The 14,180-nt window shown below is 59.2% G+C and overlaps 1 protein-coding gene across 2 annotated transcripts; it reads right to left on the bottom strand.

Annotated features, from left to right (window-relative positions):
• Window positions 1-721: 721 nt before the first annotated feature.
• CARHSP1 (calcium regulated heat stable protein 1) lies at window positions 722-13,974 on the bottom strand. Of its 2 annotated transcripts, none has more exons than XM_019988194.2 (4): window positions 13,838-13,974; window positions 5,720-5,884; window positions 4,935-5,057; window positions 722-2,904 (listed from the first exon to the last, which is right to left on the bottom strand). In XM_019988194.2, the coding sequence occupies exons 2-4, from the start codon at window positions 5,875-5,877 to the stop codon at window positions 2,742-2,744; spliced, it is 444 nt and encodes a 147-aa protein (XP_019843753.1). In that variant the 5' UTR covers window positions 5,878-5,884; window positions 13,838-13,974; the 3' UTR covers window positions 722-2,741. The 2 variants fall into 2 exon arrangements, with proteins under 2 accessions (XP_019843753.1, XP_070635737.1); XM_070779636.1 differs by lacking the exon at window positions 13,838-13,974 and adding an exon at window positions 7,711-7,813.
• Window positions 13,975-14,180: the final 206 nt, after the last annotated feature.

Genomic DNA, 14,180 nt, shown 5'->3' on the forward strand with positions numbered 1-14,180 from the left:
TCTCCGGGGGCTTCTTTCCTCATCTCCCCAGGCAGGGTCCCCTCGGCCGGGACTCCACGGCCGGGACTCCACGTCTGCCCATCCGCCCGTTCTCCACAGACCCAAAAACCCCTTTCTGCAGCTCCTCCTGTCTCCTGCACCCTGGCTGCCACCGAACCCTCCCTCGTGCTAAATGCCGGCTCCAGCCTCTCCCTGAACGAGTTCGATGGGCTGGTCATAATTTTTCCTAATGTGCTCTGACAATCAATATGCTCTTACATTAAAGATGTTCGCCTGCGCACCACCCCAAAGTCATCACCTGCCTCTCGAGGGGCAGGGGGCCCAAGGAAGACCTTCCCAGCCTCTCCTGCCCCACTGCAATCCCCCCACCCACCCACATGCCCTTGGAAACCCCAAACCTGGGCCACCTCCCCTGTCAGCGCGTGCTCACACTGGAAACAGGGAAATGCATCAGCAGGGCACTTCACAGCTGGCCAACCAAGTGGCATTTTCTGTTGTCACGAAGCCATATCCCTTTGCTCAGCTCACCTACATGTGAGGGTACTGATTAGGGAACAAGGCATGGATGATCCCACTTTCTTACTCATCCCCCCAAAAAAAGACTGAATGTATCAGCCTCCTTTGGGGAGATGCACCCCCCCTTTCCCACCCACCCCCCACCTGCTGGCTTCAAGGAAGAACTCCCCGCAGCCAGATTCCACCTTGACACAGAACGCCAGACTCTCCAACAAAACAGTTTATTGAGAAAGGTGCTGGTGAGAGGAAAGACCTGGAGTCAGGAATCCGGATTCTGTCCCCAGCTTGGTCGCCAACACTATCCATCCTCCTAGAGCCTCTGGGATAACTCAAGATTGTGCTTTGAGTGGGGAGGGGTCCCTTCCAGCCCTCACAACACAAAGTGAGAATGGAGCATTTACAAAGGAGTCTCCCAGCGAGAGGACCCACGTGTCACCTGGAGGAGCAGATCCAACTTCCAGCCCACTAGCAGGCTGGTGGGGTCACATGGAGCCCCAACCACGTACCAGGGTGAGGGCAAGGCAGCGAAGTCGCCTGAGGGAGCGGGTGGCAAAGACGCAGGCTCTCAACCTCAAGGATGGGTCTCTCAAGGATGAGTGACTTCACTCAAAGTGTGGTCCATACCCAACAGACAGGGGTCTCTGGGGGCCACCTGGGGACTGTCCAAGGCTGGAGGGGAGACGGCCACTGCGGACCAGCAGAAGGCAGAGTGGGGAAGACCCTTCAAGGGGGCACTGCAGGCCGGGAAAAAAGATCAGCTTCCTTAACTGTGACGTTTCACTGCGCATTTGTAACCAACACTTACTCGCCTACTTAAAAACAACTCCAGGGGTCATTTCGTGATGTATGGAAATATCAAATCGCTGTGTTGTGCACGGGGAACTAACATTGTGTTGTAAATCAGGCATACTTTAAAAAACACACACAACTCCATTGGTCCTCAGCAAAATAGCTCTGGCCTCCGACCCCCTCGCAGAAATTCAGATACACTGGATGAGGCCCCACTACCTTTCAAGGGCTCACGCCTCCCTGTATTGCCAAATGGACCCTTGACTACATATTTCATGGGTGTGGCCACATATTTCAAGATGTGTTAAATATGTTTTTCCCATATTTCCCAGCTATTTCTATTTTTAAATCACAACTAAAGCCGAACCAAGCCACACCAAAGGAAAGCCTTAAGGATCTGTTTACTGGAAATATCCACAAAGGTCTGCAATGTCAACAGTAAAGTGCAAACAGAACTGGCTCCGGTGAGAGCTTGAGTTCTTAAAGGAAAAAAAAAAAATCCTAAGCAGTTCACACCAATTTTCCTGAAAACACCACCAAAGGCCTATTTCTCCTTCAACTTGTGACTTGGCCAGGCTCCCAGGAAGCAAACCACCTGCTCTTTTCTAGATGGATCCCGAGAAAGGTCCCTTTGGAAACAAAGACCCTCCCCCTCTCCACACTCCCCACCCCTCCCCTCCACCTCCCGGATGGGTGGCTGAGCCAGGATCTCTCAACCAAAGACAGACAGGCAGGACCAGGCTTCAAAGAGAACGAGGACTCGCCTCTGAGCACACGGCTGCCACATGGAGGACTTAGGGCTGCCAGACGCGCAGCTGTTTCACCTCCTGCTGCAGAGACACCAAGACCCGCCGTGCTCCCCGCCCCCAGCCCCTTGGAACAACCAGCTCAGAACCAGAAGTCTGCTCTGCCCAGGGCCAAGGAGAGGCTCACGCATGTGGGCGGAGGGCGGGGTGGTGCGCATGCTCCGGGTGAAAATTCTTCCTGGGAAATCACTCAGGGTCCATGTCACTACCCAGAGGACCAATCTGGGGGTTCTCAGCCTTCAATTCCGGGGCGGGGGCGGGGGCAGGGGCGGGGGGAGCGGTTGTGGGAGGGACTGCGGGCCAGGGAAGACGCCCGACCCGGCCCCTGGGCGGGGCTCAGACCCTCCACTCAGCCACCAGGGAGCGCCTCTCCTTTTTCAATGCTTTTAATGTTTTTCAGATGATGAGGTGTTGGTTGCGGTGGTCGGAGGCTTGCTGGTGGCCGAGGGCACCCCCGTGCCTTCCCCTGTCTCCAACCCCTTCCTCCAGGAGACACTTGACAGGGACCACGCTCCCCCCCCCTTTCAGATGCCCCATCTCAAGTGGCACAGTTGTCCTCTCTCGTCTGGTCCTGCCTCCTGCCCCGGGTGTCTCCCCAGAGCTGGGGAGCCAGGGTGCCTCCGGCCGCTCCTAGGAACTGACGACGTGGCCGGACCAGGTCTCGTGCTTGGTGCCCGGCGCCAGGTGGGTGATGACCACCTCCACGGCCTGCAGCTTCTCGTTCTTGGGCGGGATGGAGCACATCTTATAGGTGACCTCGTCGCCTTCCATGGGGACGTACTCCCCCTCCACGCTGCGGGGCGAGGAGAAACACTCAGGGCTGGCGCTGGGAGAAGCCGGGACACCGGCCCTGGGAGAGGAGCTGCCCTCCCACCCCTGCCCCTGGGGGAGGAGCTGCCCCCAACCCTGCCCCACCACCAGGCGGAGCCACTGGGGCCCTCGGTCGTGACTGAGGGTCCCCTGACCCAATCAGCTCCTTTCCCGGGACCTCTGCTGTGGAGACAGAGATGGAGCCCCGCCCCCAGGTATGCTCACAGGGCAGTTACACGTGGGCACCCTGGGGCTTATGGCTGGAAGAGCCAGGAGAGACAGTATTGAGCCTGAGAATCAGAGTTGGGGGATGACTCCACGGGGGTTTCCTGAGCAGCAGCCACAACCCCTTGCCCCGTCCAGGAGTCCTGGAAACCAGGCTGCACCTCTGCTGTTCAGCTCCTCAGAATCCCATGGAGCCTTCCAGAAAGTCCTTTTCCCTCTTTTTCTACAGGACATGAGCCACCATCTCACCCGGGATGAAGAGGTCCCCATCTTGATGCCCCCTTGGCTTTACCCACTGCCCCCCACCCCCCAGGAGGAATATCCCCTTCGGATCCTGAAGGCCAAGTCCAGTGAGCTCTCCCCTGGGACTATAATATGGCCTTGATTGAAGAATCACATTGCAAATGGAGCTGCCCTCTTTGCTGTGGCCACCAGGAAGCTCAGGAGTAAAGGTGCAGCCCACTACTAGCAGTGAAACCAAACGCCATCTTTCTTCTCTGCCCCAACCCCCTGCTTTCCTTACTAATTTTTCTTGGCTCATTGTGTCTATCCTTGTCAACCACTATAACTCCTTCCAGAATAAGAGCCAATATAGATATGTATTTCTACATCCACGTATGATTCATATGTATGTCAAAAGGCGTTGCTTTAGCAGTGTCCTCGTGTCTACATTGTACAGGGGGTCTATGAAGACCAGGTGTGTAGGGATGTTGGAAGAGAGTAAGAAAGGGTAACTCTCCCATCTCAGCAGACATTTGCAAAAGGAGCCTAATTTCAAAACATGGTTTCTACATATTGTCAGGCCTGCTGTGTGGGGTACTTTGCCTGCCACTGACAAAAAGATTGGGGTGGGGGTTGCTGAGGTCAAAGATGGGGATGGGGTAGGGGAGCCGATTAGGTCCCCACAAACCTGCAGGCTGCTTAGAAGACCAGAGGTGGAGGCCAGCCTGCAGGGCGCCCTCCAGCCCCAAGGCTGAGGATGTGTGGGCCCCACCCTGGGTGCCCCCCACCTCCTCTCCCCGCCAGGGTTTTCAGACACTCAGGAAGGAAGGACGTCAGTGAGCAAGAGGCAGTAGAGAGGGTCCAGCCCCACACTTCCTTCCTGGAGCAGAGTTCAGTCACCCCCCAGCCTCACCAGGGCAGGGCCCCCAGGGCGAGTGCAAGCACCCACCCCCAGGCCAAACACAGGCTCACAGGACTCCCAGGGACACCCAGGCCTGCCCGCCAGACACACACAGGCATTCAGACCCACCCCAAAGTGAAAGTGAAAGTCACTAAGTCATGTCCGACTCTTTGTGACCCCATGGACTACAATCCATGGAATTCTCCAGGCCAGAATACTGGAGTGGGTAGCCTTTCCCTTTTCCAGGGGATCTTCCTAACCCAGGGATCAAACCCAGGTCTCCCACATTGCAGGCAGATTCTTTACCAGCTGAGCCACCAGGGAAAGCCAAAGGAGGTTCTCACCTCACACGCACAGACACACAGAGACACGCACACACGCAGAAACACACACAGAGACACGTGCGCAGACATATGCACACACAGAGACACACACGTGTGCACACCCACAGACACACACACACACAGTCGCCTCTAGTGTCTCACACGCTGCCACCACCACGTACAGACTCACACCCTCAGCCCTGAACACTGTCACACAAGCCTGGCCCACACAACCTCATCACACTTGGCACCCACCCAGCAGAGTTCACACACTCCCCCTGCCTCCTCCAGGCCACGGCGCCCATCCTAGCCCCAGAGCACCCGGATCAGCTGCTGACTCACTCGGAGATATGCAGGAAGATGTCGGGGCCGCCATCAGCCGGGGTGATGAAGCCGTGGCCCTTGGACCGACAGAAGCATTTGCAGACTCCTTTGTAGACCGGGCCCTGGGAAGCCCGCACCGTCCTGACAGAGAGTGTGGAGAGCATGAGGGGCCCCCACCAGCCCTCTAGGACAGCCCCCTGCTCTCAGGGCACACCCAGCTCTTCCCAGTTCCCACCCACAGCTGTGCCCCAGGGCATTCTGGGCAGGGCCGCCATGCACAGTTGTGCAGGTTACACACTGCACAACTCTGGGAGCCACTCAGAGACCCTGGTGACAGTGACTCTCTGAATGATGCTGGCAAACTTTTCTCAGGCCTCAGTTTCCCTGTCTGAGCAAAATCCCCCTGAGCATCCCTCCCTCTGAAGGCTAACTTAACAACAGCCTCCACATGTTGGCCTGAGCTTTGCACCTGCCAGGCGCCATGTGGGTCTCCTGCAGCACAGTGGCCACCCTGCTACTGTCCCCGTTTTGCAGCTGATAAGGTCAAGGGCTCCCAGGGAAAAGGGACTGGTGTGTGGTTAAAGCCCGATGATCTAAGACCCCAGCGATTTCCTATCTCTGGCCACCCTCATCCCTCACCCACAGCTCACGACAGGCTCAAGGAGGGGCCTGGGGGCAGTGCGGTGCGGGGTTTACAAGGTGCCTGCCCAGCTTCTCACCATCATCCCCTTCCCAATCCACAAGTTTCCCATGTAATAGACAGGGACGCAGAGGCGACCTGTCCGGGGAAGCCCGAGACTCACGCTGAGAAGGTCCTGGTGCGGCGAGTAGGCAGTGGGCTCGGCACCACATTGCCCCGAAGCGGGGACGGTGAGCGATCCCGGGCCTGTTGGGTGTCCAGGAGCCCAGTCGAGGACTGGTGGGTGGGGGGCTGGGATGGAGGAGGAGGCTCAGATGACATGGCTGACCTGGAGAGAGACAGGGGGCTCTCAGGGACTCACGCCTTGCTAGGGGGGCTCTCCAGATGCCTCCCCATGCTCACGCCAGACAGTGTGTCATCTGAGACTTGAATATTCCTCTGGCTGTGGAATGCAGGCTCCAGGCTCACTCGGCGTGGACGTCACATGCTCCAGAAACGTGCCCGCTCGTCCCAGTCGGGGCAGGCGCCTGGTCTGCGCTCCTGTTGCAGCCGTGTGCCTCCCTCTATGACAGCTCCTCACAAAAACGCCACGAGGACACCACTGGCCCCCCCTTTGTCCCCAGGACACACAGCACAGGCTCTGGCACACACAGCGTGCGTGCGAGCTAAGCTGCTTCAGTCATGCCTGACTCTTTGCAACCCTATGGACTATATAGCCCACCAGGCTCCTCTGTCCATGGGATTCCCCAGCAAGAATAATAGAGTGGGTAGCTATTCCCTTCTTCAAGGGATCTTCCTGACCCAGGGAACAAACTCGAGTCTCTTAGGTCTCCTGCATTAGCAGGCAGGTTCTTTACCACTAGCGCCACCCGGGAAGCCCTGGCACACTCAGGCACTTGGCAAATTCTTGAGAAAGAGAGGGAGGGAGAGAGAGAAAAAGGAAGGAGAGAGGGAGGGAGGCAGACAGGACATGCAGGAATGCTTCAGTGCCAACCACCTGGATGAGGACTCGGCCACTCATCAAACATTTCCCAACTCCTACTAAGTGCCGGGCACTATGGGGAAGGGGAAGCGAAAAAGGGACTCGCACTCAGTGCTCCTTCAGGAAACTCGGGGACACAAATCAAAAAGGGCTCGGACCCCAAGTCAAGTCCGCGTCCAGGAGGAACCCTGAGGGGGGCAGGGGGAGTGGGCAGGGGCATTTCAAAGGCAGCATCTCCAGCCACCAGGCCCCTGACTCAGATCCAGGCCTTAAAGTTCATTTCCACCCAGCCTGAGTCTCTGACTGCTGCTGAGAAATGGAATTCCCTCTGTGACCCCTAACACACATCAGACGCCAGGGGCAGACCCAGCTGGAGAGAGAGGATCTACATTCCTGTCTTGAGAGCAGCACATGGCCACTGTACCCAACTTGCTGGTGGCCTTGGCTCAAGGCCATGAAGAAAGAGCCAAAGCCCAAGACCCAAAGGGCCTTGGCTGAGTCCCTTCCGCTGTCTGGGATCAACTGTGCACATCGGTGCAGCTGGGTGGGCGTCATGCAGCACCTGCTCAGGGCTGGTGTCGGAGATTCAGGTGGGGCAGGTGCGGGCCCCCCGGCCCCAGGATGGAGAGGAGCCTGACTAGATATCATCCCCCTTCATTCCCAGGATGTCACCTCCCCCCGCCATTCACAGGGAGTGGTGGGGCAGGAGCTGCTCTGCTGGGTTCTGAGAGGTTCACACAAGGTTTTCATATTTAAAGCACGAGCTATCTTTTAAACATCCCAGAGGTTTGCCCCCCTCCCCCAGGCAACGTTTCCAGCTAGGTCTGAGAAATCTAGCAGCTCTGACAACCAGAGCCTCCAGCCCACCTCCCTACCACCACCCCCATCCCCCGCCACTGCCCTGGCTTTCCTGGTCTGCAGGCATTTATGTGGCCCAGAGCACCAGCTTTCAATCTGCATCGCCCAGCAATGCCCCTCTGCCCCCAACCCAAACTGCCTGAGAGCCAGGCCTGATTCCTCAGGGGACAGGCCCACCTCTGCCCCCCAAGAGGACGAACTGGCTCCCTCCATGTGGCCCCGAAGCCCCCTACACACTCCCCTTTCAGGACTCAGCTCCGTCTGGCTGGGAGGGGAGACAGCCAGCTGGCTCCCTGGAGGAAGCGACATAGTACCTCCTGACCCTTCTCTCAGCTGCGCCCGCGGCCAGGGAGGACCGCGAGTCCCGGGAGCCCCCACCTCAGAAAGGCCCCGGCAGCTTGGGGTCAAGGCTCCAGCATGACCCACCAGCACAGGTCATAGAGTCCTAGAATGTTCCAATGCCTGGGGTTCTGGGAAGGGGGCCGGTTCAGAAAAAGGGAGGGCCCCACACCCAGGACAGCCGGTAGGAACCACTGAAACCTGAGGACACCAGGGTGAGGTGGGGAACAGCCCTCCCCACTCCCACCCAAAATCTCCCTCTTTCCCCTGCTGTCAGGAACCTCTGACTTTAAATCCCACCCTTCCAGCTCTTGGGCAAGTTACTTGACCTCTCTGGACCTTGGTTTCTGTATCTGGAACCTGGAGATTTTTTTTAACAGTCCTGACTTTACACCAGCGTCAGTAAGTTGAAATGACATAATACATGTTTTAAGCATTCTGCACACCCTCCACCCAGTACGAGTGAGCATTTAAGGATCAGCTACAATTGTTGTTATAACCGTAATCATAAAGTCATTCAACAAACATGCGCCTGATGGCAGGCCCTGTTTTTAGGCAGTAGAGACTCAGACAGCAGGGCTTCCCTGGTGGTCCAGTAGTTAAGAATCCACCTGCCAGGGCAGGGGACACAGGTTCAATCCCTGGTCTGGGAAGATTCCACATGCTGTGGGGCAACTAAGCCCACGAGTCACAACTACTGAGTCCGTGCTCGGCAACAAGAGAAGCCAACGCGACAAAAAGCCCGTGCACTACAAGTTAGACCCAGCAAAGCCAAAAACAGTAAGCAAACAAACAAGAGTGGGCCATTTGTAAAACAGGGGCAGGTTCTCCCAGTGTGGAAACAGCCTGTGCAAAGACCCTGAGGTTGGCAGGGGCAGGTGTGACTAAAGGCCAGCAAGGAGACTGGGGGTTGGGGGATCGCTGGGGAAGGAAGGGTGAGAGGCAGGAGATGGGTGGGTGGAGGGGCAGGCCAGCTCAGGAATTAGGGCATCATCGTCATCCCCACGGGTCTCCACTCTTCTTGCTCATGTCCATCCATCTGACTGTTCCCCCCTCCCCACCTCCCTGTAAAGCAGGTCTCAGCTGGGGCCCCCTTCTCTCTCCTCCCCAGCCCCTTTGACTCTCCCAGGACACCCAGTCCTGCAGAGATTCCAATGGAAGCCCCCGGCTTGGGGACAGAGCAGGGTCCCCCTGACCAGCCTCAGGACCGGGAGCCCCCACTGGCGTTCACGTGCACCGTGAGCTGGGCGCCCTGCACAGTTGTGCTGCAGGTCCGGGCTGCGCGCATGCGCACTTGGCCATGGGAGAAAATGAGGCACGGAGGACTGCAGAGCCTCCGGGAGAGAGTTGGGGAAGGGAGCAAGGGCTTCAACCACCACCCTGCCCGCGCCTCCAGAGGGCCATCCGTGCAGAGCACAGCTGAAGCCGGGGTAGACCTGGACGGGAGCCAGCCACCCCCACCGGCCTGCGGGGGTGGGGGGCAGGGACAGGGAGGAGTGAAGGGCCTCTGTGTGGGAAAGCCTGGGTTAAAGTCCAGCTATAAGGAAACCAGCTCGTGGAGCGGGGAGCCAGTCACCCAGAAGCCGGCTCTGGGGTCGGCTGCGGCCCCCCCCAAACACAGATGGGGGCGCTGGGTGTGCAGCACCCCCCCACTCTCACACTTCCAACCAGCAACTGCTCTCCCAGTAACGCCAGCGGGGGGCCTTGAAGCTGACCCTGGAGGAGGCAGGGCCCACCCTCTGCCACTAGCCCCTGCTCCGGGACCTCTCACCTCCCTACAGCTTCATCAACTCCCTACAGCTGCAGGCAGTCTGCAGAGGGTTGCCTGAGACTGAGGCTCTAGGCCAGACCTGAGATGGGCTTCAGGCTTGCAGCAAATTCAGACCAGGTGTCATGCCCAAGGCCTGTTACGGCTGCTGAGCTGTGTGCACACATTTCTGCATGAGTGCATGCACATGTGTATATGTGTGTGGCTGTGTGTGTGGTGCACGTGTATGTGTACACATGCATGTGTGTGAAGCCAGGCACACAAGTGCGTGCATACATGTGAACACCAATGGACTGGGCAGGGAAGGGTGCAGGGAGCCACCCAGCCCCCAACACCAGCAAGGCCTTTACCCTGGGAAAGGGCAGGAAGGGGGCCTCAGCCCAAAATAGCCTGGGAATTTCCCACAGGCCTATGGGTCCTCCAGGAAGGTTCACAGAGCTCAGCTGGGCACCAGGCTCTGGTCTTCCCAGCCCCTCTTCCACCAACCCACACATCCAGGGACTGGAGACCTACCCAGTCCTGCAGAGCCCCTGCCATCCTGCCCTCTGGGCCTCAAGCCCCACCAGTCATATCAAGGGCAAGTCTGAAGCTTCCCTGGTGGCTCAGTGGATAAGAATCCGCCTGCCAATACAGGAGACACAGGTTCGATCCCTGGTCCAGAGGAGCAACTAAGCCCGTGTGCCAAAACTATTTAGCCTGTGCTCTAGAGCCCAGGAGCCACAACCTCTGAAGCCCCAGTCCCCGAGAGCCTGTGCTCCACAACAAGAGAAGCTAAGCGACAATGAGAATTCCTTGCACCACAACCAAAGAGTAGCCCCCTCTCACCTCAATGAGAGAAAAGCCCGCGCAGCAACAAAGACACAACACAGCCAAAATAAAATAAATAAATAAGGACAAGTCTGTCTTAAGCCATGTAACCGGCTGGTGACTCCAGGAAGGGATCCTTGGCAGTGCTATCAGTCATTTACACTTTAGTGAGACGTTTGCAGTTCATTTCACAAGGCTCCTCCATTCTTGGTAGCTTTCAGGCCCTGGAGGGCAGAAAGATAGGGGTGGGAGAAAGAACTGAGCTTCTTTCTCAGCCTGGCAGCAAAGCTAGATCCCATCAAGCCTACTCTGAAAAATGGGGTGGGGAGCCTTCCCTGGGTTTCTGGATGGGGGAGGCCAGGGCAGGGTACCATGTTCAGATACCTCCTAGCCAGGAGGCCAGGCCCCTGCCGGCAGGTGGGAATGAGTTCCACCCACACGATGGATAGGAACAGCATAGAACACTTTCTTAAGACAGGTATGGGGTCCCACATTCTGCATTTCTAAGGAGCTCCCACCAGCAAGGCAAGACTGACATGGAGTAGTACTGGTTATGGGGTTACTGGCCCGGCCCACCTCTCAGCCTGCATAAGAGGGCCACCAGATGAGTCACAAAGTCACCCTAGTCCACCCAGGTGCCTCACCTGTAAACTGAGGAAGAGACGCCGCCCTTCCCCTCTCCACCTCCGGCGCAACTGAGGCCCAACCCCGCAGATTGGGGGCACTTGGGCCGAACGGGTCAGTAGGACAGCGGGGTCCCAGGAAACAGGAAGAGGTTCACGAAAAGAGCCCCGAAGTGGGCCTGGGCTGCACTGCCCTCCGCTGCGCTGGGGAGAGCGGGGCTCAGATCGGGGAGAGAGGGGTCAGGGGGCAGGGGGAAAGAGAGAAGGGGAGGAGAGGGGCCAGTGGGCGGGGACAAGGCGAGGGGCGGGGCGAGGTGCCAGAAAGGGCGTGGCCAGGTAGAGGGGCAGGGCTCGGGGCAGGAAGGGCGTGGCCAGGGAGGGGCGGGGCTCGTGGCAGGGGAGGGGCGGTGCCAGGGAGAGGGGAGAGGCTCGGGGCCAGGAAGGGCGGGGCCAGGGAGAGTGGCAGTGCCTGGGAGAGGGGCGAGGACTTGGGAGGGGGGAGTGGAGCCTGGCAACGGGAGGTGGGAGGGGTCGAGGGGAGGTCAGGGGTCGAGGGGAGTTGGGGCGATGGAATCAGGGGAGGGAGCGCGAGGGAGAGGCGGCCTGGCTGGAGCTGGCCGCGCCCGCAGCAGAGAGAAATACGAACACGGCACCGAGGTGCATCTGAGATGTCCGTGCATCTCAGTGGGGGTGGGGGTGGGGGGCAAGCCCAGCTGGGAACTGTTCGGCCGCCCGGGAGTGCTGGGAAGAGGCCGGAAACCCGAGGACTAGCGACCGGGAAGCCAAGGCGCCCTCCGGCACAGGCCCGCCGTTAGCGTGCCCGGCACGGCCCGGCCCGGCCCGGCCCGGCCCACGGCCTGGGAGGCGCCCAAGCCCCTGTGGGTAACTCGAGGCCGATTCTGCATCCCCATCCCATCGCCCCCACTTCCAGCCTTCCTGTATTCCATCTTCGCCTCCATCCAGGGCTTCGATCAGACCTGAGTCTCAGGCCTAATTGTGCTCTTCGCTCCCTCTGTGACCCCCCCTGGCAAGCGACCTCCCCCGTTCCTGGCCTCAGTCTCCCCATCTGTCAAATGGGACGGTCCTGGTGTAGCCTCCCAGCCTGGCGGACGGAGGGTGTTGTATAGGAGGGTGCCAGATACAAAGGCTTCAGGCAACAATAGTCGAGCCGCTAATGGTAGTAGCACTGCCAGGTTCCGGCCGTCTAGAATAATCCCTCCCACGTCCGTCTCTGCTGATGGGACACAAACCGAATGCCCTGAATGCCCTGACTTTGCCACTCGGTGAGACAAAGACCGTTCCCCTCCCGAGAGGGCCTCCCTCTTCCCTCAGAGCCCGGCGATGGGCCTGGCCCAGCTTTTCCCGAGCTTTTCTCGGGGCCGGGCTTCGCAATACTACAGGCCCTGTTTCTGCTCTGTTGGGGCTCCGGAGGGTGATAAAGACCACAGCATTAAGAACCCACGGCCATCAAGGCTGCCCGGGAAAGGCGAGCATAGAGGGGGTTTGGAGAAGGTCCCTGGCCCCGAGGAAGGGGCGCCTGCTTCAAGCCCTACAGGGGCCATGGGGAAGTCATTCCTGGCAGAGGAGTCCCCAGGGACACAGGCTCAGTGACAAGGAGGGAGGGCGGGTGCCAGAAAAGGGCTGGGACGGTCTGGCTGGGGGAGGGAGATAACAGAAAACTCTGGTGAAGAGTTTGGGACTGAAACGACAACGAGGACATCAATAGGCGATTTTAAGCCTGGGGTTGATTTGAACCTGTTTTTACAAGTTCCCCCTGCGTTCAGGGTAGAGAAAAATATTGGACGGTCAAGACTGGGAACGAAGAGACCAAGAAATATATATATATATATATATATATATTTTTTTTTTTTTAAAGCAAGTGAAAAATGTAACAGTAGCTAAAGCTCTCCCACCGCAGTCCTGGGTCAGCCATCTCCTTTTATTCTCACACACCCCGTTACGGTAGGGAAACTTACATCCCCAGCCTACAGATGAGGAAACGGAGGCTAAGAGAAGCCCTCTATGTTGCAGTGAGACCCTCCTGCCTGTGGGAACAGAGATCGTGCCTGGAGGGGGCTGAAATCCGGCCCCCCACCCTACTCCCAATACATACATCCACTCCAACCCCAGATAAGCTGTTGGGGGCTTCCTTTTTAGAAATCAAAACAAAAAACCGTTGCATTTCCGGCCTGAAAACTTGGGCTGCCAAAGAGGCCGGCAGGGAGGGAGCCCGTGGGCGCGAGTGAAGTTTCTCTGCACAGCCCCGGGGGCCCCCCCATCCAGACACAAACACCCCGGGTGAGCGCCCGGCGACTCCTCCTCCCTAGAGGCGGCCAATCGCACGGCGCCAGGATGTCCCCCCTCCCTCCCCAACCTCCTCGCCAGGCCTGGCAGCGGTCCCACCGCCGAGCCCGCAGCTGGCGCGGCCAGGCCTGGCTGGGGGCTGGCTCCACCTCCCCGAGCGGCGCCCCCGCCCCGCGCGCCTCGCCCCAGCGCCTCGCGAGTCACCCCATCTAGCTCCATCCAGCGAAAGCAAGGGGAGGGGTGGGGGTGGGGGCGCGGGAGGAGGAGAATAGGGTTTTTTTTTTCTGCACCAAGAAAACAGGTGGCCAGGCGGGAAATGCAACCAGACGTCCGCCCGAAATCCCGCGGGCTGCTGCCACACCCACCATCCTCCAGGCAGGGATGAGTAACCCGCGCTGCCCAAACAGGCCACTGCCGCCCGGCCATTTCCGAGGGGCCCAGAGACCCAGCCGGAGAGCTGGAAGACCCTCCAGAGTGGGGGTGAATGGGGGGCAGCGGGGGCAGAAGAGGCCGAGGTCCCATGCCCGAGGATCTTGGGCCTCCATCGGGGCGAGGGCACCCCCACCACGCCCTTCTGGGGTCCCCAGAGAAGCTCCCTACCTGGCTATCCGCTCCGCTCCACCAGGCGCTCAGCTCCAACTGCGGGGAACCGAGCTGGGGAGGGGGCGTGGTTGGCGGGGCGGGCTTGCCGCGCCCCGGCCCCTGACCCCGCCCCCGGGAGCTCTCGGCCAATGGGGCCGAGGCCTCGAGGAGGGGCGGGGCGGGCGGGACCAGTCCCTACGGGACCTTTGTGTCCGCGCGCGGGACTGGCGGGAGCGCGGGGCGCATGGCCTGGGGCGGGTGGGTAGGGGGTGGCCCGGGCTCTCGTCTGTGCTGCACAGCCCCGGCCGGAAGTCTCCCGAGAAAAAAGGAGAGCATCTGGTCGTCGCGCCCGAGCGAGTCC

Source organism: Bos indicus, chromosome 25 (genome assembly GCF_029378745.1).
Source record: "Bos indicus isolate NIAB-ARS_2022 breed Sahiwal x Tharparkar chromosome 25, NIAB-ARS_B.indTharparkar_mat_pri_1.0, whole genome shotgun sequence".
In the NCBI taxonomy this organism is placed as follows: Eukaryota; Metazoa; Chordata; class Mammalia; order Artiodactyla; family Bovidae; genus Bos; species Bos indicus.